Below are 25202 nucleotides of genomic sequence, written 5' to 3' on the forward strand. Positions count from 1 at the left end.
TGCTTATGAAGACTATGACAGTGCATTAACACTCTTTCCCCTCATTTATCCCCTACCTTTTTTCCCAATGCCTTCATTTCTCTCTGAACCCCATTAAACCCAAATATTGTTGTATTTTTTACCCCCTAGCTACATGCTGCATATTCTGACAGGCTGCTAAGTCAGCAGCTGAAGACATAACCAAGCTAACTGTAGGGCCTTTCCTAGAATGCCATTAATTTAGGTCTCTCTTTACTATGCAGCTGCTATTTTGGGATTCATGAAATAACTAGAAAACATCTTTGAAGACTGCCATATTTGTTCCAAATTTGATACTGGCTTTAAGTATTAGTAAAGCAAATGCATGAACTCTTTGGAGAGAAAGATGCACACAGACAGACATGCCTTCTGCTCTAAGGAAACCAAGTTAAATATATGGATTTTAAGGTAACAGAGATTCTTAGCTTGTCACTGTGCCTTAGCAACTCTTAACGTTTGATGCCTGCTTCACTCACGGTTCTTAGCTTCCCGTTGTGCTTGGTGACAGTGCAGGGTCTGTGACCCCTAGGTGCCATCCACCCACTTTGCACTTCCATCCACTAGCGAGGGCACAACTCCAGATGGAGATGCCCTTTAGCAGATCCTGTATTTCTGTTTGCAACATAATGCCTTTTTGCTGCCTAACTTGCTGTTGTAATTAAAGCCTTATCTTTCTCCTTCCACAGAAGCAAGATTTTCCATGAACTCAGGGAACCCGTCAACCTCACCAGAGTTCATGGCAGTATGATACACAGTATGATGTCTACATACAACCATCCCACACACCTGCTCAGGTACAGTGAGTGACCTGCCACTGCTGACATGGAATTAAGAAGGCAGAAAAGTGACTCTCAGCACTTGCTCCTCACAGGCTGCTCCAGGCTCTACCACGAGGAACAGCCAAGTTAGTGCTGAGATTAACAGCCTTCTACTAGAATACAACCTATGCTATATTGTCACCAAACATTTTAAACACATATTTATTAGTAACCCTTTATTAGTGTTGCTGTTGTTACTATGAAGAGTGGTCCGTGCGATGTATTTTCATTCATCTTGATTTTAATTAGGACTGCACAATAACTCTGTGGTTTTAGCTGACAAATAATTACACTAAATACTTCATTCTGATGCCTAGGACATTAAGCAACTGTGGGAAGGTCAGACATCCTCCTTTACTTTATGAACCTGCTGGTAACAGTTTTTCAGCCAAACTTCCTTTGTAAATTTAACTACTATTGGGTAATGTTCACCAGCAGGATTCATCCACAGTAAATTTTTTAGCAGATTAACTGTATATCTTCTCCTCTCTTTAGTTCATAACTAATCTAGACAAAAACATACAGTAGATATAATCCCATTCTTCTGTTACTCTGCTCATTTACTAGTTTTTACTATATAGTCCTACCACACAGGAAAGGCTTTTCAAAAATAACATTGTAGACCTTTTAATGCTTATTTTTAAATCCTCTTCTTTGAGGTACTTACTGTTTGTAAACATTTCCTAAACTAAATATGAATAAAGAATAAATAAAGAATAAAACTATATATTTAGGAACATGCAGAATGCAATTTGCATATAAGTTAAAAAGGTGCAGGCCCTGGAAAGTGAAAAACATGCACATGCCTAATCTGTGCTTTGTCATTTACAGAGAGGATTTTTGTATTCACGCAGATAATACAACACAGACGTGTGATATTCAGGGCTACCACATTATCTATAAAGTAGTCACATGCTCGGGCATAAAAACAAGTATTCCAGTGGTGCTGCAAAATAAAACCAAGAATCTTTTAGAAACATATTTTGTATCCCTAACTGTATTGTACACTACAAATAACCTCACAGTTTCTTGAAACATTTTTTCAAGTTACCTATTTGTTTTATTGCTCCTGTTTCATTTTGCTGCACAGTCGTTTTAAAACGAGTTAAAATGTGTTTTAAATCATACCTTACCTTGCACGACAGAAACATGGCTCAGGAACAGCTCCCTCCTTTCAGGGCGTCCACTTTAACTCTTCTGCAGTGGTGTCTCTGCTATGGTTCTGCACATAAAATGTTAGAGGACAGCAGTGCCTCACTTTGTTCCTGTTTTTTTAAAGAACGGGATTGATAATTTACTCTAATTTTAGACTTTGACTATTTTTGGCCAGAGTCAGTTGGATTAGATCAATTGAACCTTGTACCAGCAGCTTCATTCAACAGTCCTCATGAGCATAAATACTCTGCAGGGTTTTCATTCTTTCTACATCAACTCATGCATTTTACTCACTTCAAATTTGTATTGTATTGTATTTGTACCATTTCCCAGAGCATTTGTATCCTTGAAAGGTACTCCATCTAGTTGGCGCTAGATTTTTTTAAAAATTAATATTATACATTTCCATTCATCTTATTTATAGTGGTCTTAAATATTTTTTTTGCAGAGGTGCAATGATTTTCTAAAATTTGTTTGACATTATCACAGAAAGCTATACTAAGACCAAGTATATTGCCCCAAATTCCAGTCCAGAACTTTATCAAAAAAGTGTCAGAAAACATTTAATCTGTTTCAGTGTGAAACATGATTTTCCACTCAGTAAAATCAACCTCTTTGAAATTCAGATTTCAATGAAAATTAGTGAGCTCAACAGCAGATTCCCTCTAGCCTTTAGGCTAGGCTAAAGGTTGTATTACCCACATGTGCCTCCTGTACATCCCAGGTTGCCACATTGTGCCTAACTACGATTCACAAGGTCAGAGGGAGGCCAGCCTACGGGAGGCCAATATTTTAGTCTTCAGGAAACTGCACTTTGTGCCAATAAAGTGTATCAATCACTGGTATGAGTCTAAATCAGGGAGCCACTAACCAACCTCAGGCATTAAAACCGCACACACACATTCTGCGACGTTTATTTGTCCATTTCAGTCCTGTCTAGGCTGAGGTCTAAGCTGTGCTGGCGGAGCTGTCATTCCTAAGGACATGGTGCAGTTCTAACAAGGCAAAACTCCTCCCTCAAAGGTGTGATCAGTGTTCAATATGATTTTATTTCTAAGGTGTGATTCCTCTTTTTGTTGTAGTTTGGAGGGATAGACATTGCAGAACATTACCTTATGAAAAAGCATTTTGTTTCAAATATTACACAAGCACAGTTTCACAGTAGGTAATAGTTTATTTTCAGTACAACAGGAAATCACATTTGTATGCCACAGCTCTAAATTCATAAAAACTGTACTTACAGTATTTTTAAAGGCCTTACTTTGGTTGTATGATCATAATCAGATTTCAAAATGTTATTTGATGTGTACAGTTTCTTCAGTGCAGCAAGGAACAGGAATGTACTTTCCATTAATGGTGTTCTAGCTTGTCCAACTTAACTGGAATCCTGATGGCAAAGTCACATACTCAGCGTGGAATTTTATATAGATTTGGTGGGATGGAGCAGTGAAAGGTGCAATGTTAGTATCCTAAAATTAAACACAAAGAAATGGGTAAAACTTTTTAGAATCAAGATCTTGTGGCAAAGCCAAACATAGCACAGAAACTAAGGCACAGATAGGATCATAGGGTGGAAAGGACCTCAGGTCTGCACTAGATACTGCCCTTGCCTTCCACCCATGAGGTATTCAAAGGAAGCAGCGAAATTCAGGGGGAAAATCTTGCTGATGCCACCCACTAGATGTCACTGCAAGGTCTGCTTTGRGAGGCGTCTAGGGGGCCACAGGAGCCCTTTGCCTTCCCCTCTACGTCCCTGCACACAACCTGTGCCAGAACTGGGGACGCAATCTTAAATATGACACAAGAGCAGTTCGTCTTGCGATGACATTCGAGAAGTCTGAATGCAGGGGCACGCAGGGACTACTCACCGTGCCGCAGAACGGCCCGACGGACGGGTAGCTGGCGTCTGGCCCGCTGTACAGGAGGAGGTAGTTGCGGCTGCAGTCGCCGGGGTCGTCGATGCTGACGAAGTCGAAGCTCACGGTGACRCTTCGTCGCGTGGGCACCGTGAGGGTCCAGGCGCAGTCCGTGTTGTTGGGGTACGTTGCAGGGTAGCCGGGRCTCGCCACGGAGCCCGTGCTGCCGTACAGGGTTCCCCCACACCCTGCAAAGGGACACGTGCATTTAGCTCCAGAGCGCCCGCAACGGTGCGAGCGTTTGCCCTGAAAACACCGAGTGGCACCGCGGGCTGGAACAACGAAGGTGGATGTACGAGCACTATTCCAAAAGGAGGCAAAGCTGAGGCTCCAGCTTTAACACTCTCAGAGGAATATACAATATACATTAGGCCATGACTGACTATTAAAAGAAATAATAAAAATCCTGAAACTCCTTGGTGCAGGATCCAAATTTTTAAGTCAGACTTTGCTCAGATGACTGCCCAGCTACTCAGCTAGAGACAAATTATCTTGGGTTGTTTTGGAAAGATGAGTAGTGAAGAACCATCATGTAATAGAAAACCGCGAAGAACAGCTCAGATCAAACAATCTGCTACGGGAAAGCACAGGCCACCTCCACCAAAATTCAATCTCCAGCAGTGGGCAGAAGAAGATGCACCGACAGACAGGTCACTATATAGGGTATGAATAAGCATGTGGAGATCATTGCCCAGATTACTCTCAGTCTCCAGCACTTTCCAGCTTCCAGAGAGGGCATCTTTGTTTTCCCCAGTTTTTATCAGATTTGCCTTCSATGGATTTGTTCAGCTACCCCTCAAATGATTTGTAACATCATATGGACAGGAGGCCCACAGCTTCACTGCATGTCGTGTTAAAAACTGCTTCCGAAAGAAGACCTGTTAAAACCTGTATAAAACAGCTGGGTGGAATTACTTTGTTATTGTTTCCATACCACTTGATGACGAAGTCCACGTAATTTCATATCCATCACGAGCCACTGAAGCATCACTCTTGAAACGAAGGTAGACAACGTGGCTTCTGGGGAAGATGGGACTGGGCACAGTATTTCCACAGAACCTGCCAAGCAGTGGTGATCGCGCATCACTCCCATTCCTCACCTTCAAGGGATACAAGAAGCACTGTCAATGTTAAACGCCTGTACAAACTACACACCAGTAAATTTGTGCAGTTATAAAAGCACAACAAAAAGCTGTGCATGGACTTGCCTGCCTGCTATAATTGTCATCTTAATACTTTTATTTTTCCTCCTAGATACTGTCATGTAGAAGAAAAAGAGATGTAACTATGCTGAGCTTTGCAAGCAGCCCCACAGAACTACCATCATCACGGTAGCTAAATTTTACCATATGTTACATCTCTGTAATATGGATATTACATATTACTTGGTTACTTGGTGGCTAGGATGTGCTTTCAAATATAAGTCTATGTTTTACTTCTTTTAAGAAATGTTAATATTCCAGATGAGAAAATTAATACTTTGCCTTACAGRCTGCTCCTTTCCCTGGTCAATTAAGAGACAGATCATATTACATAGCTCAGAATTAATCTGATTTTTTTTCTGAGCTGTAATAATGACGATGTTCAGATCCATTGCCTAAGATGGGAAGGAGGATACAAAAGGAGAGCAGAGTAATTATTCTGCTGCAGACATCTGACTTTTSTAATCTGACTAAAGAATAGGGAAATCTTCAAGAACCATGAAAGAAGCAGTAAGAAGTGTGCAGGAGTCTACACTTCTCCTTGACATCAGGCGCCTTTGTACCTGTACCATGCACTTTGTACACTTTCTACTTCTGTCATGCACTTGTTACTACAGCTTATCTATCTGCTTTTTTTTTTTTTTTTAAGAAAAAAATAAAGTATATAGACTCTACTGCTGGAATGAAAATACTGACATTTATGGCTTACTGATCATACACAGATGTTAACATGAAATTAAAAGTGTCCTAGCTTGCTCTGTAGCGGCATAACAGCAGCAAGACCTAAGTGAAGATGAGTTAACTGATAATAAAACTACATATTTGTTTGGTTTAGACTTGCATATTCTTTACCCACTTACTGTAGTACTAGAGCACTCTCACCATAAAACCACAGCAGTAAATTAGTTCCTAATGTCAATTCAACTTAACCTTGATTGATACAATCCAATTAATGTCCTATGACTTCATCCGACTTTGATTCAGACCCAGGGAGTACATATAGTTGCTTGATACCTCTAAGAAGTCTTGGGAGCATTGGATGCTGTCCTGCAGACTGAAAGCATGGAAAAAGAGAGAAATTGTGTGATTCAGTGGAGCTCGCAGAACAACAGAACAGTCCATATCACTGGGGTGAGGACCAGGCCAGCCAGGGCTCTTCAGATAACCAAATGACTGGTTATACTCTCTGCTGCAACCTTAAAGAAAACAAATAAAAAAACAGAAACTCATAAGGATTTCAGAGCTCTGTGTTGTTTTTTACTATATGGAGTCTGTAAAKGAAATGGTTGGCAGATGTTTTAGACATTTCTCCAAGCTTACCTGCAGCTTGATAGGTAAATCTAACTCCATTGTTACTCATATATTCATCTGACTTGAAAGTCACAATGGCAGTCCGGTCGTAAGAATAAAACTCAGGGACAGAAAAGGTTTCAGTGCCACAGAATCTATGGGCTGATCCTTGGCTGTGCTGGAAGCAAACACGTCACAGTATCATTTAGTGATCTAACATGGCTTTCTGCTTACCAACTTCAGGTGAACAGATCTTCCAGCACTTACACCAGTTAYGCAGTCACATGCCAAAGTTCCCTCAGAAATCCCTTATTAATGTCTCCACATCTTGCAGTCAGTAGGATGAGACACAAGTCAAATGCAACAGTATTTTCATGGCAAGATGAGAAACAATGAAAGTAGGTAATGTAATGGATGCAGACCTTTTTTTTTTCCCCTGATGCCTTCTACAAAAATTTATTGGGATGACTATTCACTTTTATCAAGGTTGCTGGGTGGAAGCAAGTACAGTCAGTTTATGAGAACCTGCCCTTGGGCAGAACTTCCCGAGCGTTAAGTCTGGCATCTCTAGTGCTTGGTGCAACAGTAGGAATTTATGKCATACCAAGTCGAACTCTATGTGCATAATACACTGCCATGAAGTCAGGGCACCAGCGACCGAGTGTATCATGCTCTGCATGTACCCCCTCATCTAGAACAGTCAATGATTCAATTGCTAAGCAGTGGCCTTGTGTGAGGGGAGCTGGTTGTGGGCAGCTGTGAATAAAGCATAGTATCAACTGCAGATTTCCTACCGTGGGTGAGGCTTGGAGCTCTAGGTAGTTCTGAGAACAGTCTTGGTTGGAGTGGAGGTGGAAGGTCTCCACCACCAACCTGACCTGCTGCTGTGGAGGGGCATCAATGATCCACACACAGTGGGTAAACGGCGGATATTCATGTGGGAAGTTGGGTGATGTTGCAGTGAGGGAWGCAGAAGTTGCATTGTATGTTCCTCCACATAGTCCTGTTTAAAATAGTAATAAATGTATCAACRTTACAAACGGGGGAAAGGGGCTTACCTATTAAACAAAGCTACAGCAAACAGTATGCTTTTGTGCTTASCTGTASCTCTGTAGAGAAAAAAAGAGGTAAGTAGAAAACATTCTAATACCAGGCCTATGTATGTCTGGAAATGCAGATAAATGCTCTCTGTAGTATCAGGATATCCCTTGGCAGTGTTTGAGAGCCTGTTACTGTGTTACACTGTGGTCTGCCAGCCCCGCTGCAGCCAGAGGAGGCACGAGAGGGAGTCCCCCGGTGCTGCCCTGGGCTTGCTTACACAGACAGGCTCTGCAGAGCTTGCCTGAGGACTCTCTTCTCCCTTCCCTCGACCCTCTGTCTATAGTAAGTTTTCATGATTTCATGTTTAGGTAAATTTCTCCATAGGAGTCACAAAAATATATATGTAATGCGTATACACATAATACATAAATATAAATCTATATATACTTACGATCCACAGTGGTGTAGGTAGCATTGAAACCCTCTCTTTCCACAGAATTATCTGTGATAAATTTCACAGTCAAGAAATTACTGGTAGATAGAAAAGGAGCTGGCACCGAAAGTCCACAGTACGTGCCAACCAAATTGGCATTTTCATTATCTCCATCATATAGCTGAAGAGAGAAAAGTATTTCAAACACTAATATTTTTGGCACAACAAATAATCAGAAATCAAGTTCTCTGACTCTTCCCAGACATTACAATTTCTCTTACTTGAAATCACAGAAGGTGCTTTTGTGCTTTAACCGGATGTTGTTGATGGTCACAATTCTTCACCATCACATTAACTAATTCTGGTGGGTGGTGTAAATCCTATTATGGGACATTCTGATATCATTTTGGCAAATCAATCCAAAATTTATTCTGTTGTGATTGGTGTTTCTGCTTTCTTTTATTTTTGAGGTAGAAACTCAAACACTTTTCTATGAGATAGATTGTATTCACCAAAACGTAGAATTCTCTGCTGTTTGCATTGAGCATCTCTAATGCTCAGCTGGCTCCCGAGGCGTCTTCTGGATGGTTAAGAACTTGGTGGACCTTTTCTGGGAGCACTGCACTATGTATCCTCATTTTTATGTGCTCATCACTAGGAGAGCTTTCGGAGGCGAGCATTTCAGAGGTGATCGAGATTTATTTATTTAAAGTTTAACAAATACAAGTGTTTTCAAGCAATTTGGTATGATAATGAAATCTTCACGTTTACTTTGTGAGCGCTTCACTCTGGGTTGTTTAGATTCTGTGGATTACATACTCATTTATATAGGTGGTAGGAGAACAGCAGCTTGTCCCCCTAACAGTCAATGCCGAAACTCTCATTGGCTTCCAAAAAGGCAGGATCTCATGTACAGCAGCAATCTAACACACTGAAAAATTGTAACTATATTAAGTAATTGAATTTCCTCATAAAGCCATTTTCTAGTAATTAAGTTTTAATCTCATGGTCATGTTCTCATGGCTATGTTCTTGTTAAGATCCACAGCTCTCTTACCTTGACATAATCATATCGGCACGTTCGAGCAGACCGTCCTTCGAGGGCAAATGAAGTGAAGCTGAGGTGGATCAGCTTGTTTTCTGGTGCTACTATGATCCATACACATTCCAGATTTTTCTCATATCTTCCACCCATGGAGACTGGCGAGCCAAAGCTAGAAGCTGAATTTGTCAGGTAACCACCACAGCCATGCTGAGGTCCTGTTAAAGAAGCAGCTTTTTAAAAGCAATTCCTGGCATTCATGTAATATTCCAATATTGAATCTCCAGATAACAGGCTTTTTCCACATCAGAGAGTATTTCTAACCTATCTCACAAGGACTGTGAATGATTAATTGGAATGATTAAAATACTTAGAACACAAAGCAYTTTAGGGAGATATAGTTTACAATTAGATTTTGTAGAATTAATAAAGGCAAAACCCAGGACATACAGAATGAGTGATTTACTCCACAAATCTCTGGCCTTCTTTATTAACAACTTTGAAGCTAAAACTCTTATGAATAAAATGAATCCTGAGAAACAAAATGAAAATGTGATGGGTCAAGAGTGCATTTTTGCTTGCTTAGGAAGAGACTCCTTAAAGAAACTTGATTAGTGGAGGCTGAGCRGCAAATTATCACCATCCGGCTCATGTTTTTTTGTTGAGTATGAAACATGTACCTGCTTCACAAATGTAGCCTCAGTTGTTTGTTTGGTTGGTTTTTTTTTAAGAATGTAAGAAGTCAGAAGACATAAGTAGCAGAATAATGATTAGAAAGCATTTTAGTTTAATTCTTACCAACCACTAACAGTACTTGAACAGTAGGGGTCACTGAGTTGTTAACTTTCAAAATCCAGTTGAAAATCGAGTGGCTTTTTTGGGCAATACCACCCTGTTYCAGGGGCACTGAATTTAGCAGCCTSTATCTGGGACTCAGACCTTGCCTTTGGTCTTTGGACTTTGCTTTGGACCCTGAATTTGCGTTTTCTGACAGTGCTGAATTTTGTGGGAACTTGCAAGTGAACAAYCCCTCTGAAAGGGAGGTTGCTTTTTGCTAAGGTTTCCATGTGCAGAGCTAAATCCCTATCCATAGCTGCCCATTGTGAAAAGCTGAGGTCTATAATGTTTGCAGTTACACTGAAATCAGTGACTTTGCACAAGAACTATTACTCAGAATACAAAAACCCTGTTATTACATCTAATCACAATCAGACAAAACCCACAAACTACCTGAAAGGATTTTCTTTACTGCTTTCTAACCGTAGGCTCTCTCGGTCTCTATGGGGTTTCTTGGCTGGTTATTTGACTCAGGAATTCAAGAAAACGTGGGTCACACTCTGGCTTTTGGCTGAGTCTGATGAAAGTGCCTGCAGCGACTGCAGGCRGGCTGGTGTCCCCGCAGTGAGGGCTTGCAGAGCAGCTAAGCAGAAGATGCCTCAGCTGTGGAGAAGCAGCAGGGACAGAGCTTCAGAAGTTCATCTGCACCCTAAGACACGGCCACCACGCGCTGACTTCACCTTAACACGCTGGTGTATTCCTAGGCACAGAAAACTGAGTCCTGCCTACGCTCCAAAATTACAAAATACCTCTCTGGAGTAAAATCAGTGCCCAGTATCAGGATTGCATCAGTAACCACGGGTTGGAACAGCCCAGCCCTGCAACACTGTAATGGTTAAGCCAGAGTGACTAAGTATCACCCTGCTCTACTAACCCAASGCAGAAAAACTCCACCCTTAAAAGGAGATTTGTGAAACCCAAAATCTTAGTAATATGGGATTTAAGCCTTTGTTACAGCTAGAAATGAGCAGAAGAAGCTTGTTACAGGAATGAAGTGAGAAAGTCAGGATTGCAGTCCAGTTCTGTGGGCTGTCCTAGTAACAAAATCAGAAACTTGGAGAGGTGTTAGTGTAATTCTCATGCCACTGCAGAAGCTGAAAACAACAGCAAGGGAAATGTAACCAATAAATCATGTTCCTCCCAATATCCTAGGAGGAGGGAAAACATCAGGCAAGAGGGTGCCAACTCCACCAAGGGGCAATTTTGCTTTTTTTCTCTCTGGGCYGTCCATTCTGCGTGATTTATTCCAGCCTCTTAAAGTGTGGTTCTTGGAGCTATTTCCTGCTCACCATTTTGGACCTCTTCCATGCAATATACCATTAAGTACAGAATCATTAAGCTCCGGGCAAAGTCTGACCCTCCAGTCCCGCAATATCGCAGCACTCGTGATAATCGACTGGACTGTTCTATAGGTCAGACCATCTTACAGAGCTTCCCCTCCCCTTTCCTTAGCTAGAGTTGCAGGCATGCCAGCCAGAACATTGCAACCGGAGCTGGAGCATTGCCACAAGCAGTGCAACAGGAGAGGTTTCACTGCTGGTTAGCTCGGGGGGTTTTTTTGGATATCAAATGTTTGGATCGTTGCAATAGTGCATTTCATTGCTAGCCATGCAGCTAGGAAGGCAGCTCAGAAGACAGAAAATAGAGATGAGGGTGAGCCATGTACATACAGCACATAAAAGAGACCAGAAAGGGGAGAAAAAGGGCAAACACTCATTATAAGAAAAATCATTCTGGCTAGTTTAKCCGCAATGGCCTCTAAAAGGAGATAAATAAATAAAGGTACAGATTACAAGTAATAGATATGTGGTTTCACCATTAGCTTTCACAATGCTAGGCCTGCTCAGCCGGAGTTGAGTCAAATGGTAACAAGAAGATATCTAATCAATAACAGCTAGACTAGAAGCCAGCCAAGACACCCAATAGCCCTGCACTGGGCTAAATAAAAAGCAGCCCTTGCTGAAAAATCTATTCTTCCACCTTGGTATTTTTCAGTATTAATCACCATCACATCTGATTGCAGCCGCTAAGAGTTCCTGAGCAGCAAACCTATATAGGAACCCCCATAGAGTGAAGAAAGAACCAACTGCTTAACACGGGAGAACTCACTGTGGTACAGAACTCTTATCCTAGCCAGGATGTAATTCCTTGTTTTAAACATCACCATTGCTGGGTAGGAGGTCACATAGTAGCTGTCYAGCCCACCACCTTTGATATTCCTTGCTGGGTAGCAGAGCCAGAAAGATCATAGCTAAAATTTAGGCAGAATCTGGATGGAGAGTTCTCCTGGTTTATGGAACAGCCTCTTGGGAAAAGATGACCATTTCAGATATTAAAAGCTAACCTTGATCCAAATAATGAGAAAAGTGCTTTAAAGAACAATCTTTGTGTGGGCAGGTGGATGGACTGTGTGCCTGACGGTCTTGTTTCTCTCTCTGATTTCTTACTTTAAATAAAAATCATAAGGTCATCATAAATCAGATTGTCATCGTGTCCTCCTGATATAAGGCTTGCCAGGGAGTGCAAATTATTGGAGGAACYAGGGCACACAGTGTCACTATTAATTGTCTTTGTTTGAAAGCATCAGTGAAACTAAAAGGCTGAGGAACCATTCGGAAAGGAAGGAATTGAAGGTTCCCTATGGCAAATAAAAATAATTACAGCAGAGAGCAAGCACATGCTTCTCTGCTAGAGTTACATCCTCTAGAAATCAAACCAAGATGAAGATGAATCTTTAAAGCTGCTGTCTTTGAAGCACAGCCAGGGCAAGGATTATTTATACAGGTATAGACTCAATGCAAGGGAGCTCTAAATTGATCAGAAACTGATGGCCTTTCAAAACACAACACACTAATTTTGCTGTCCTTCTCTTCTTACTAAGCACAGCAAGCACTATAAAGGTCTACCAAAAGACAACACAACTCAAAGACCTGTTCTGGCTCTGCTTAAATAGAGCCAAAAAGCCTCTTTGGATTTGTGAACCACATCTGATCTCACCTAAATGCATCCCTGGGAACTCCAGGCTTATGTCTGAACTGAATTCAAAATCAGAGAAAGCCAGGATCAGCTCTGMCAAGATCAATGCCTCTTTCCTTAAAGGTCTTCAGAAAGTCCAGCATGAAGAAGAGGCTAGGCCAGGCTCTAGTACCTATCTCACTGCTCTGTGGGATCGTGGCTTCCAATAGCGTGACTCGGAGCCGCAGGGGAAACATAATTCATCTCATGGCTGATCGTGAAGGTGGGTCAATCTTCACCAGCCCAGATTTCCAGRTTGGAACTTGGTGTTGGAAACCACTTGGACATGGTCACTGCAGTGCCAGGCCTGGCAGCACCTGCAGCATTTCAGGGAGAGACTTCAAAAAGCACAGGGGGCTTTTCAGTCTCCAGTCTGGCCTTTAAACAGAAGAGGGTTTTGCCTTATCTGGTGGCATGGCAGTGGCACCAGCAGGGACATTTACAACTGCAAAACGTACATCTCCTGTGCAAGAAGGATATCACAAATGCAGCCGGTAGAAGTTCATATTCATAGTTCACTTCTCATATGAGTCCAAAGCTCATAGCGTTTCATGGCCCAATTCATATTTTGGACTACTGGCTCACCCCAGGTACAAGAGCCAGGGCTGTCACTCCAGCAAGAAGCTCTCTGCCAAGCTTGTCCTCTTCCTGCTCTACCTTAATAAACGTCTCATCCTATTYATCATCTTGATACTCATCTAGGAGACGAGGGGCAGACGCGCAGTCTGGCTTCATTCTAATACTTTCCTCAGAAAAATTGTTAACTGAATTAACATWTCTGTTGGCATTGCAAGTATCCAGGCCTTAGCTGATGTCTTTACAAAACGAACCTGAAACGTCTGCATTGCAGCACACATTTTCAATGGAGGAAGTTATTGACTTTAGGGAAGCAAAAGCAATTTAGGCCAGCAGAGATTTTTATCCACAGTTGTGTGAAGTGTCTTTATTCTCAACTTCTCACCATCTTTTAACCATTTAATCCCTGCAGATTAATCATTGTGTCTAAAAATTAAGCATTTTAACTGCTCATTTTTCTAGATCAGTCAGAAATTTCCTATTTAAAATGTCTAACTCTTTTCTTGTCCGTCCAGTTCTAGTATGCTGCACATCTATTTATTTTATGTCAGGGTAAGGAATGTCACAGACATGAAATAACTGCATCTCCAAGAGGCATATGTACACTGACCCTGAGTTCAACAGATGTGGGATTTTTTCAAGGATACTGAGGAGATGTTTTTTAACATTACAAATGCCTGCTAAATTTAATCAGATATCAAGCTGATGCATGCTGATGTATATTTTTTAGCTTATTAAAGTCACAGGATATTAACAAGCAGTCCTAGAAATTATTTTAGGAACACATATTTTGAGTTTGTTGATATTTGTATAGACTATAATAAGATTAAGAAAAGATAACATTAGCCATGCTTGATTCATTGTTTTAGTAGATTAAGCTAATCGTGCTTAAGGCACAACAATATAATGAATCTGAGATGTGTAATATATTTGATATAAAACCACGTGAGAATAAAGGCCTGAAGAAAGTTTGCAAGAACACATCTGGCTTGGAAGACGTTTGATTCCCAGCTTGGCCCTAAGAATTTTCAGTAAATCTGAGAGTCAGCTGCCCTCGAGCCCATGGGTCCTTTCCCAAAAAGGTCACTGACAGCAGCCACTAAAATCTCCATTTTTTTATATTAATCAGTGCAATGAAACACTGCTGCCGGTGTGTGAATTTAGCAATGACTCACAAAGGAGGATCTTACCCCCACCTATACAGTGGCATGATCATACTGGTATTTTACGATTTACAATGTCCATTTGGATCTTAGGGTTTCAGAGATTCTGAACAATCCAAACAAAATCAGGGGAAACTGGGTTTGCTGATCACTGCTGAAAATCTGCATCTTGAAACCAGACCTAGGGAGCCAGCCTTTTGGTTCACAGTACAGGGCTGGATTTGGAGCTGTATTAGCCACAATTTTGTGTTGGCAAAATAGGACAGCATAGAAGTGCTGTCAAAATTCTACTGGGTCAATATTTTAAGAGCACACTTAATTTCATCAAGGGACCACGTAACAGTAAACCTATTAGCAGGAGACACTTAGTGCATTGCATTGTATTCCAAACAGGAAACCAGTAATCTAATACACATCTAATAAAAAAAGGAAGRCAGATGCCTCTGAGTAATTTATCAGGTAAGCTGCAGATCATTTTGTTAGGAAGGAAAGCATATAGATTATGATCTTTTTCTATAATATGCACACAGGATTATTTATATAAGTCTTTATGCATTTTTGGTATATCGCATAGGAAGATTTCTTTTTTTCCAACTTTTTTCTTCTAAAAATCTACCCACTTGTGATTTTTTCCTCAGCAAAACTCTTAATATTCACAAATGCTCATTTGAATAAAAAGACTGAGGGATCCTTGGGGAAAAACGGGCCTAAGGAGAACAATGGGGCTGAGCACAGGCTCCCCTCCCTCAGGGAGGATGGAGTCCTCAAGGTCTTTGCATTCCAATAGCCCAAGGTTTTGGAGGCCTTGCTGCTGCCTCTGAGTCTGCAACAGGGGTTTTTCTCATTGTTGCCACCCTATTCTTCTTGCCTKGCTCTATCCATCTGTTTTCCCTTGTCTTGTGTTTAAATCATGGAGTTTTTTGACAGCAGCTTGTTGCTCCATCCTGGGCGTGTGTTGCGCCGTGGAGTCACGGCCTGCAGGCTCCGGGGCCTGACAGCAGTGCAAAGGAAGGGATGACTCTGGCATTTCCACAGCGCTGCACTCACTGCTCTTCCACAAAGGATCAGTGTGATACCAGCGGCTGCACACTCACCAGGAGATGGAGGACAGAGCAGACTTCAGCCTGAAGTCGAGTTTAGGACTGCAGAAACAAAGCAGACCATCTTCCTGACCTTYTCCATCCCCCCTTCCCTGAGACTCCCAAACCGAAGTTTCAGCTTTGCCTGCACAGTGTGAGAAAAGCTCAGGAAGAGCTTCCTGGCACAGCACATTGGTGCAAGACTCTGCTTCTTGCAAATTCATGTGGCTTCCTAAAACAAGGGGTTCCTTACACATTTTTTCTGATGATTTAGCGTGGGATATATATCTCATAACTGAGACAATGAGGTTATGCACACCGGCACGGAGAGTTGCCGAGCAGAAATGATGTGCTCTTAGTAAGGTCACAGCCACATCTCCTAAAAGGGGTTGCTGCCTCTCTAAGAAGAGCCTTGGTATCAGTGTCCCCAAAGGAATCACAAACCGGGGTGAGAGGGTYACCCTGCTGCTAGGTGGGAACAGACAAAAGTGCTGTTTATCACTGAAGGGACAGGCTGTGACAAAGTCCCTGTTGTCACAGCAGGGACAGCAGAGGCCGATGCAGGTTGTGTCCCTGCCAGCCAGGGACATAGCTGAAAATCTCAGTTCTCTTCTTGCTGCGGAGGAGCAGGAAACTTTGGCCAAGTCACAAGCTCAGACCGGCAGCCTCCGCTCTTCAGGAAGAGACCTCAGCTCTTTCTCCTTCACAGAGACATSTAATGTAATGAAATCTCCTAAGCCTGTATTGATTTATCTCTGCTCCTCCTTTTATTGATTGCCTAGAGGAGCGCACTGTGCTAAGGAGGTAAAATTCTCATTTTACAAACTGAGGACGGAGGCAGGAAAAAGGTCAGCGGTAACTAAGGCAAGAGTCCTTTTTTCCATAAATCTCAGGCTTGGGGCAGGCTGGGATCCCCCTGTCAGCTCAGCTCACCACTCCACATGGGAGCCTGCCCAGGGATGCCAAACAGGAGGCCACTAAGTGTCTCAGGAGCTTAGCAGCAGCACTACTGCTGGCAGAAGTGGAGATGCTCGGTGAATTTCTAAGCCCTCAGAACTACACCAACAAGGGCCATATATTCCCCCACACCAAATGTTCTATATTATAAGGACCTATTTCTAAGGTAATATATTTCACAAAAAAAAAAAAAAAAAAGGAAATATTGCTATACTGTCAAGTTAATGTTATGTTGTGCTTTCTGATACTTTGCCTATTCTGCACAGTGGGGAGGAATTCAATATTCTAGTGGGTGTGGGGTGAGCGCTGCTGAATTGTTTCAATTAAAACAGAGCACGTTTCTCTACAGAAACTGCAGGGTTTGGCTCTCAGATGCAGATCTCACTAGGCTTCTGGGGGTTCCTACTTCATCTGGTCTATTCTGTCTCTTCTCTCTCACCATATTGGTTATCAGATTGACTCCCCTCCCTACTAATAATATTAACAAGAGATGAACAACAGATAAGCCCAGCTTCTGGCAGTATCTCTGAGAGAAGCCTAATCAGGACAGAAATTGGAAGAGCTTGTAAAGAAAGGAAGTTGTTTAGTTTAGTTTCCTACAAAAGGGTTTAGTGTGTCTGCTTGTTTCTTTCCAATAGATAATCAGGGTCACTCACAACATTAAACAGAGTGCAATAATTACGTTATCCAGTGGTGCTTCCCTCGGGTAGCTACAGAATAATGTACTCTTTGTCAYCCAGCAGAGAGGGAGGCTTGCTGATGCTTTACAGATCCATATGCCTTATCCAAGAGATTTATCACTGTTGTCATCYGACTGTACTTATACTCTTACAGTGCCACATGGGGTCTATCTTTTGACAGGCACACAGAGACACTGTAAAGCACCCTTTAGAAGAGGGAGCTTTTCCGTCTTTGTGGGTTTGTTCTCTTTCACTTGAATAAGAACCTCAGACCTCACTTTACAAAGATTTATCACATTTTTTCCTGGCTCTAATGCTCAGAGAATTTAAACTGCAGGGCTGTGACTCATTTTTTTTTCCTTTTATAATATGCTTTTATATTTCTTGGCCATTCTGCAGTGTCATGAAGCTGTGGGGATGTCTGAAGGCTGTGTGGTTTAGGCTCACTTCCACAGAGGAGGACGACCTACCATTAAGTGTCTCAGCACTGTGGACTCTTCGTCGCACCCCACGCCTCAAGCAGGGCCTGCTTTCCAGCCTGCAGCTCTGCTGCCCCTGAGTAAGGCCTGCAACATCACAACCTCCTTCTCCTTCAGAGTCTGTAGAAATGTCCCTCCAACATTTAGCCTAAAAGATAAAGTTGATCTATAAAAGGCTAATGAAAAGATTTATATTCCTCATTCTGGGGAATAATCAGACTTGGTACAGACTCTTAATGCTTGTCTTGTTTTCCAGTGGGTGTTTAAGCAGGCTCTCTGGCAAGTTGTATAAGTAAAAATTAAGTCAGTGGCTAAAAAAGTTGACCATATGCCAACAGGAAGAGCAGGAGCTTGAGGAGTTCTTGATGACCTCACCCTGGAAACGGGGACCCACGGCCGTGGGGGATCTCTGACAACTGACACCTAAGGGCTCAAAAACAGTGACAGAGGAAACAGCACTACACTGCCTGAAAGAGGAGTCCACAAGAATGAACTTCAAGATTTTTGCAGCAATTGCTTAGAAAGAAGCAGAAAAAGAGTTAATAATAGAAATGGCCATGAGATTGTGTGGGAATGTTTTTCTTGGCAAGACTGCAGAGCCAGTTATTTTCCTTATCTGTAAATACTTTCTCAGACTGCATCAAACAAGTCCCTGGCCAGGGGTGGGAAGGGGATTCAGTGACTCAGCAGAAGACTATGTTGGTCCTGCCACAAAGGCCTTTCATGCTGAACTATCTGAGTGCCAGCTTTGTGAAACAGACAATTACTTCCTTCTAGATCACAAGAACATGAAGTTAATTACACAAGAAACTAACAGTGATGACACAGAATCAGTGTACATGTAAAGACTAATTGTTTCTTATCATTCCATAACAATTCAGATCTAAAAAGAAAATTAATAAAAGTTCCTTTTAACACAGAACTTTAAAATAGAATATTGGTTTAAGTCATTTTAGGGCAATACTGAAGCTTTGATGAACTTCAGCGTTCATCAAAACAGATGTTATGGTAAACGGCCTTCTCAGCATGATCCCATTTATGTGAGGGCCAATTACCCAGGGTGATACTAGAAATCAGCAGAAATTGGCACAGCGGTACCTCGTGGCACCCCTGACTTAACTGATTTTAATAGTTCCGTTTTTAAAAAAGTGTGAGTGGACTTCAAGGAARTGGAAATGGAGGATGGACGGAAAGGAAGCACCCACAGGGCATCACCAGGCTGCCACTAGCCAAGTATGGGAATTCACAAGTTTTGCCAGATTTCCTGCGAAAGTCGGGTGCTGCTAAGCCCCAAGCTTAGCCCAAGAAACCCAAGGAACATTTGTGCCTTCAGAGACGCAGGAAAAGCTCAAGCAGAATATAAAAGGGCCAGGGCTGGAATCCAGGAATCCCATATGTTAGTCTTTTGCCTAGTCGGTTCAAGAAACTAAGAAACCTTTTGCTTCCAGCTCACCCAGTGAGTGAGGCCGTTAACATCTACTCACCAAAGAAACTTACTTCTCAGCAGACACTTGGGGTTATGAATCTCATGATATTCTTACCTAGGGTCTCCCTGAAAGATGCTTTCCATCCCCTCGCTGCTCCAGAGAAGTCAGTCTTAAACACCAGGAACAAGTTATTGCTGGAGCTCTTGATATTTGGGGGCAGTTCTGCCCCACAGAATTTCCCAAGGAGGGGAGCCTGGGTGCTTGTGCCATCATATACAGCCACGTAATCCTTGTAGCACGAGGGAGACAACTCAAGCTGGAAGCTGTTGAACCTGCAAGAGCACACCTGGAGTGTTAGAGTGCAACACTTCATTTTTATGGATGTAAAATTATGTATGTTTTTAACGATGGAGTAAAGGTGTAAGTTATAGCCACAGCCAAGGCTGTACATAGATATCACRCTCCTGTTCAGGCAGACCAGCCAGCAAAGCTCCAGACTGCAAGGCAGAGCAGCATAACCAGCCTTGAAGGAAGGGGCCTCTCCCAAGACAAGCTGCCAGCCCCCGTCAGCTTGCTGTGAAAGGGAGACCCCCCTGTGCAAACACACCCTCCCTCGCTCGGCAAACTGCTAACGCTGCCACTTCCTCGGGCACGTGAGAGGAATGCGAAACGCAGGCTCAGCCTGCAGACCTGCTGGGCCTCCCATTCAGCTCAGGAAAATCGCCTTTGTTCACAATCACCATATGTCTGACAGGAGAATATATATATATAGAAAATATATAAATATAAAAATTATTACAAATATATATACATTTATATATACAAATAGTTATGCATAATTATATATATAATTTTTATATATGATTATTTATATAATACATATAAATCGTATATATTTTATTATATATATATATATAAATTTCTCAGTGACAACGTTCTGTGGCAGCCAGATCTCTCGTTTAGGTAGCACTGCACACATTCAGCAGTATAGCTGTCTTTTGGGTGGATATTATTACTAGGGCTGTAAAGCAAGTACCAGCTTTCTAACAGAATTTAATTTCTTTTTTTTCACATCAATTCACAAGAGCCTCAGAACCCCTCAAAGGCTGGCAGAATTTTACTAGGAGCATGAGCTGAATTTTTACAATTTCTTCRTCCTCCTTCTAATTCAAGTGGGAAGCTACAATTATGCTGACATTCTGCAAATAACAAGTAACTGAGAGTAAGATATAAAGAAGCCTTAGGTTGATATGAAAGGTTTCAGTGGTAATTTCCCTTTTTAATTCAGCTTTTCCCTTGGAAAAAGAAAGAGAGAAAATTATTAATTATTATTTTTGATTTGCATCAGAGTCCTCCCCGTCCCCTCGGCGACAGGCTGAACTTAGATTACATACTTGAGAGCGATGACTTTGTCATTTCCGACTGAGAGGTGGTAGGAGCAGTTCATGTTATTGTGATAATCTACAACTGAATGAGCTGGACTGCTGATAGTGCCGACGGAGCCATTGAAAATGCCACCGCACGCTGCAAGGGAAGCAGAAGGGAGAGCCATTAGAGTCTGAACAGCAGCTTTGCCCTAACTCTTTCATTTCTTGCATGAGACTCTGTTAGTCCTCTTTTAACCATGAGCAAAGAAAAACCCTTGGTAAATGAGGAGCGGAGCCTACAAAGGTTCATTGCAGAGGTCTCTACGAAGCTGGACTGTGCAAGGGAAGACCGGGTGTGAGCAGGGAAATGGAGGTTGCCTGGTCCGTACCAGACAGCCCTCAGTGTTTGTGCAGCAGAAGAGCCTCATTTGCACCAGCTGCAATCAGAGCCTTGGGGAGCAGGAAGGTGCCCCACGCCACAGGGTGAATCAGCTTTTCCAGGGGCATCCACATCACAGGCAGGAACCTGGCTGATGAGCGGGCAAGAAATTCTCTCCCTCAACTCCTTGCTCCAYGACGTGCACCAAGATTTCTCACTGGAACGGCACAGGAGTAGTTTAAGCTCTGAGTTTRAGTGCAGCCAAGTTTAAGCTTGGCTCCTCAGGGCTGCACCCCGCAGTTGCTCATGGGGCCAGGATGTGGGCTAATGTTTTTGTTCCCAGCTCCAGTGCTGGAGGGAACAAAAAACGATTATAAAACCAGCCCTAATCTCCATTGTTAACCCGAGCCTTTATTTCAGGGCCTTAACTTGGCAAAACAATGTTCCCCTGCGTCCTGTCGATAACCAGCTGAAAGCCACGCGGAGCCTCTCCTGTTTACAGAYGACGCCCTTGCCCAGGCCACGGCTGCAGCCAGGGCTGCTCAGTGCAGGGCACGGAGCCCCGGCTGCTCCGCGGCAGCCCCGGCACCAGAGCCGGGAGCAGGGCACAGCCAGGAGGGTAAAGCAGCAGCATTATTCAGCCCTAGGAGGGGGAGCTTCTCCTTTTTTTTTTCCAAGCAAACAATACAACTGGAGGGAATTGGAATGTTAATTGCTAGACTCTGCTTGGTATGCARCCCCCAACTCCTAGGGCTGCAGTCATACTTCCCAAATGTCAGAAGTCAYAAGCCTGATAGCAGCAAACAACTTGAGTGAGTTATGAAGGTCCTTCTCATGAGTAGCTGCTCATTGTCATCTTTCGGTGCCAGTCTCTGCCTTATCTGCATCAGGCCATTCATTTCACATAAAGTATTTAACCTTTTGCTTTGCTTTTTTTTCTCCCTGTGGCTTCAAGCATGAGGAATGTGTTAAAGAAAAGCATAAAGTGAAGAACTCTGGAGGTAGAAAATGAAACGGTACTCAAAAACCAATATCCTTTCCCTACAAACGAAACACAGAAAATATTACCATGCCATCTCTTGGGATTTTTATATTCATGCAGATGTAAATACTAAATTAAGTTGGAAACTTCTAATAAACATTTGCTCTTAAAAAAAAAGGACAAGGAAATCTGTTGTGAATGACAAAATGTTTCAGGGAAAAATTTCTTTAACATTAAAAAGATATTTAGACCCCAGTCCTTATTTATTTTAGAGCCTGGAACCTGGTGCATTAATATTTGGCAAAGGGATCCTCAAATGGAAGCATATAGCTGAGACCATTTAAATGTGCATTTCTTGTTCCAATGTTGTGTAACGTAGCTTTGGTATAACAGAGATTGAGGCCAGTGTCCGGTACATGAAAAACTCATTTAAATGAACTCAGTTAAATAAACCGGAGATATTGCTCCAAAGAAAGAGATTAAAAAAGAAAAATACTGCCAAGGGGTGTTGTACTCCTTTATTTCAACAAACGTATGGGARATGTTTCCAAATGTGAGTTGGTCCTATGTGGCCTTGACACAAGGAGAGCGAGAGCGTAGACACTGACCAGTCCCATGTCCTGGTCCTGAGTGCTCTTTGGGGCAAATGCTGAGGGAATACGAATCAATTACATCTCTCTAGGAGATTTCCAAAGTAAAGTCCAACATTCCCTACACCAAAATCCAGCCTGAGTGTTTTCCACCACCCAAAGCTGGTGGTACTCACCAATTGCTCTGTATCTGGCCTGGAATCCAAAGCCTGCCAGGTGGGAGTCGCTGTAGAAGTGGAGCAGCACGGGCCCAAACACGCTGACGGGGGCCGGCAGCTCGGCGCCGCACAGGGTGACGAGGGGGCGCGCGGTCCGGCGGCTCCCACGGAAAACGCTCAGGCCGTCATAGGGACAGACTCCGCCGAGGAGGGACGGGGCTGCATGGACACGCAACGCAGACATGTTAGCRGCATATCTGCAATGTGGTTTACTGAGCTTCAAGTTTACACTGACCTCATACAAAATACGAATTACGTTTCATAGAAGACATCAGATTGGCCTCACTCAACACATCCGGTGAGYTGGAAAAAGCTCCAGGCTCATGGTGCTCTCCAGAGATTGGAGCTGAGTGAGAACTACCTACGAGGAGATGCGCAACCTCCCAAAAGTATGGATCTTCCTCTGTAGATCAAGGCAGTTGCATTTATTGTGCAACCAACACAACCAATGTCATGGGTGCTTTCCTTTCCTGTGATGTAGAAGTCAGTACTCAGTGTGACAGATTTCATGCAATTTTAGAGTGAGAATTTTGGCAAGTGAGAAAATAGTCCGTATATAACATGCTTTGGAGCTCTCTTCTTTCTCTCTCCTCTGAAACTTCCAAAGTTTCCCTCAAGCTTTTGAGTAAYCAAATGCAGATTCCTCAGCTTGAATCGCAAGACAAAAATTGTAAATTTAATCTGTCAGTTTGCCAGGGAAACACTGCCACTGTGGCAGTTCATGGAGATCTCCTGGAGAAGACAGAACTATGGGAAAAGAAACTGATCTTCAGGAGTAACCAACTCTAGGGAACAAATCAGTACAAACAGAAGTGTGAGTGCAAAACTACCTGTTCAGAAGCACTAAAAACATGGAAATGGGGAATGCAACATCTCACTGCTTTTCTTTTCTCCACTGGCTTTTAACTTCTCATCCACAGTTAGGGTTCTGGAGGAGCGAGCCCTGCTCTCTACCTCCTGCCTTGCCACATTCCCTTCCTAGCCCCCTTACAATCCTCATCCAGATCCACTTGAGAGGAGACGGCTTAAGCTGTAGGTTTCCCAAGAGCCTGTGGCTGAGCTGATGCCTTGGAGGGATGTCCCCTTGAAGGGCCCGGGGCACTTCCAGTCCTGGGATGTCCCCTTGAAGGGCCCGGGRCACTTCCAGTCCYGGGATGCTCCCTTGCATGGCCCCTGGGCACTTCCAGTCCCAGGATGTCCCCCACGTGGGCGGGCGGTCATCCCACAGGGCTGCCAAGCTCCCACAGGGCTGGAGTGCAGYGCCGCTGCTGAGCATAGCCAACCCCACAGGGGCACCTGTGGGGCCTGGGGGACATGTGGGGAGCTTGGGAGCTTGGGAGTTAGCAGGGCCCAGGGAACATGCAAGGAGGCTGGGCCGGTGCTGTCAGCAAGGCCTGCAGCACACACATCAACAGGAAAAMCAGCTTCATTAGCTGTACCGCTCACAGAGGCCCCTGATAGGGTTTTGTGCCTTTACATCACTTAAGCATAAAGGAAGCGCCACATGTTCACAAAGTTTAGTTGTCCTGTTAGTGATCTATTACAGTGGAATAGTTGCTTAAACTGCAAAGGATTATTCAGCAAAGGATTATCCAAGTTTATCAGGAGACGCTGGGCCTGCCTTCACAGAGGAGTGATTTCTGCAGACTGGCCTGCCAAAACAGGCTGCTTCCAGGTGCTGCRGAAACCAGGATAACTCCTTTCAAACAGGACAGCAAATAGGAACCGAGTCGTAATTCACGGGAAGGACAGAGCGGCCCCAGCAGCAGCCACATCTGCCATCACTTGGGGAGTTTCAGTTTAGAAATTCCCTCTGCTCTCAGTGAAGACCAGATATCCCAACTGCTCTGCAAACAGGCTAATGGGAATCGGGCACTAGTGTGACGCTGATATGAGTCACTAAGATGAATGCAACCAGCTTCATCAGATAACCAATTAAATTCTTAATTATAAAATAGTTAATTTAAAATATTTTACATATCACGATCTACTGTGAAAATACTTCATCGTGTGCTAATGTGATAAAAGTAAAAGACATGATCAGTTTTAAAATCTGATCACAGAACTGGAGTAATGAAAYTACAGAATATTACAGAATATTTAAGGTTGGAAGGGACCTCTACAGATCATCTAGTCCAACCTTCCTGCTCAAGCAGGCACACCTACAGCATGTGGCACAGGRCGGCATCCAGGTGGGTTTTGAAGACCTCCGGAGTAGGAGACTCCAAAACCCCCCTGGGCAGCCTGTTCCACTGCTCTGTCACCCTAACAGTAAAGAAGTTSCTCCTCACCTGGAGACGGAATTTCTTGTGTTTCAGTTTGTGGCCATTACCCCTCGTCCTATCGCTGGCCACCAGTGAGAACAGCTTGTTCCCTTCCTCCCTGCATTCTCCCTTCCTGAACTTATACATATTAATCAGATCCCCTCTGAGCCTTCTCTTCTCCAGAGAAAACAGGCCCAGCTCACTCAGCCTCTCTTCATACGAGAGATGTTCCATTCCCTTAATCATCCTGGTTGCCCTTCTCTGGACCCTCTCCA

General features: G+C 43.1%; 2 protein-coding genes across 2 annotated transcripts in view; both read right to left on the bottom strand.

Annotated features, from left to right (window-relative positions):
• The window catches only part of RSU1 (Ras suppressor protein 1), a 96952-nt gene extending 94869 nt beyond the window's left edge, over positions 1-2083 (bottom strand). The window contains exon 1 of the mRNA XM_026039478.1: positions 1970-2083. Within this exon, the coding sequence (XP_025895263.1) occupies positions 1970-1987 (18 nt within the window). The 5' untranslated portion in view covers positions 1988-2083. The remainder of the gene's footprint in view (positions 1-1969) is intronic.
• Positions 2084-3224: 1141 nt separating this feature from the next.
• CUBN (cubilin) overlaps positions 3225-25202 on the bottom strand; it is a 132812-nt gene continuing 110834 nt past the window's right edge. Inside the window, exons 57-67 of the mRNA XM_026039382.1 lie at positions 22622-22822; positions 20522-20651; positions 19242-19459; positions 8930-9132; positions 7892-8054; positions 7194-7402; positions 6430-6577; positions 6124-6305; positions 4842-5007; positions 3860-4095; positions 3225-3460 (exon numbers count right to left, since the gene is read on the bottom strand). Coding sequence (XP_025895167.1) covers positions 3353-3460; positions 3860-4095; positions 4842-5007; positions 6124-6305; positions 6430-6577; positions 7194-7402; positions 7892-8054; positions 8930-9132; positions 19242-19459; positions 20522-20651; positions 22622-22822 — 1964 coding nt within the window. The 3' untranslated portion in view covers positions 3225-3352. The remainder of the gene's footprint in view (positions 3461-3859; positions 4096-4841; positions 5008-6123; positions 6306-6429; positions 6578-7193; positions 7403-7891; positions 8055-8929; positions 9133-19241; positions 19460-20521; positions 20652-22621; positions 22823-25202) is intronic.

The sequence above is a fragment of the Nothoprocta perdicaria genome, unplaced genomic scaffold (assembly GCF_003342845.1).
Source record: "Nothoprocta perdicaria isolate Ctin4 unplaced genomic scaffold, notPer1 scaffold_23, whole genome shotgun sequence".
NCBI classification, from domain to species: Eukaryota; Metazoa; Chordata; class Aves; order Tinamiformes; family Tinamidae; genus Nothoprocta; species Nothoprocta perdicaria.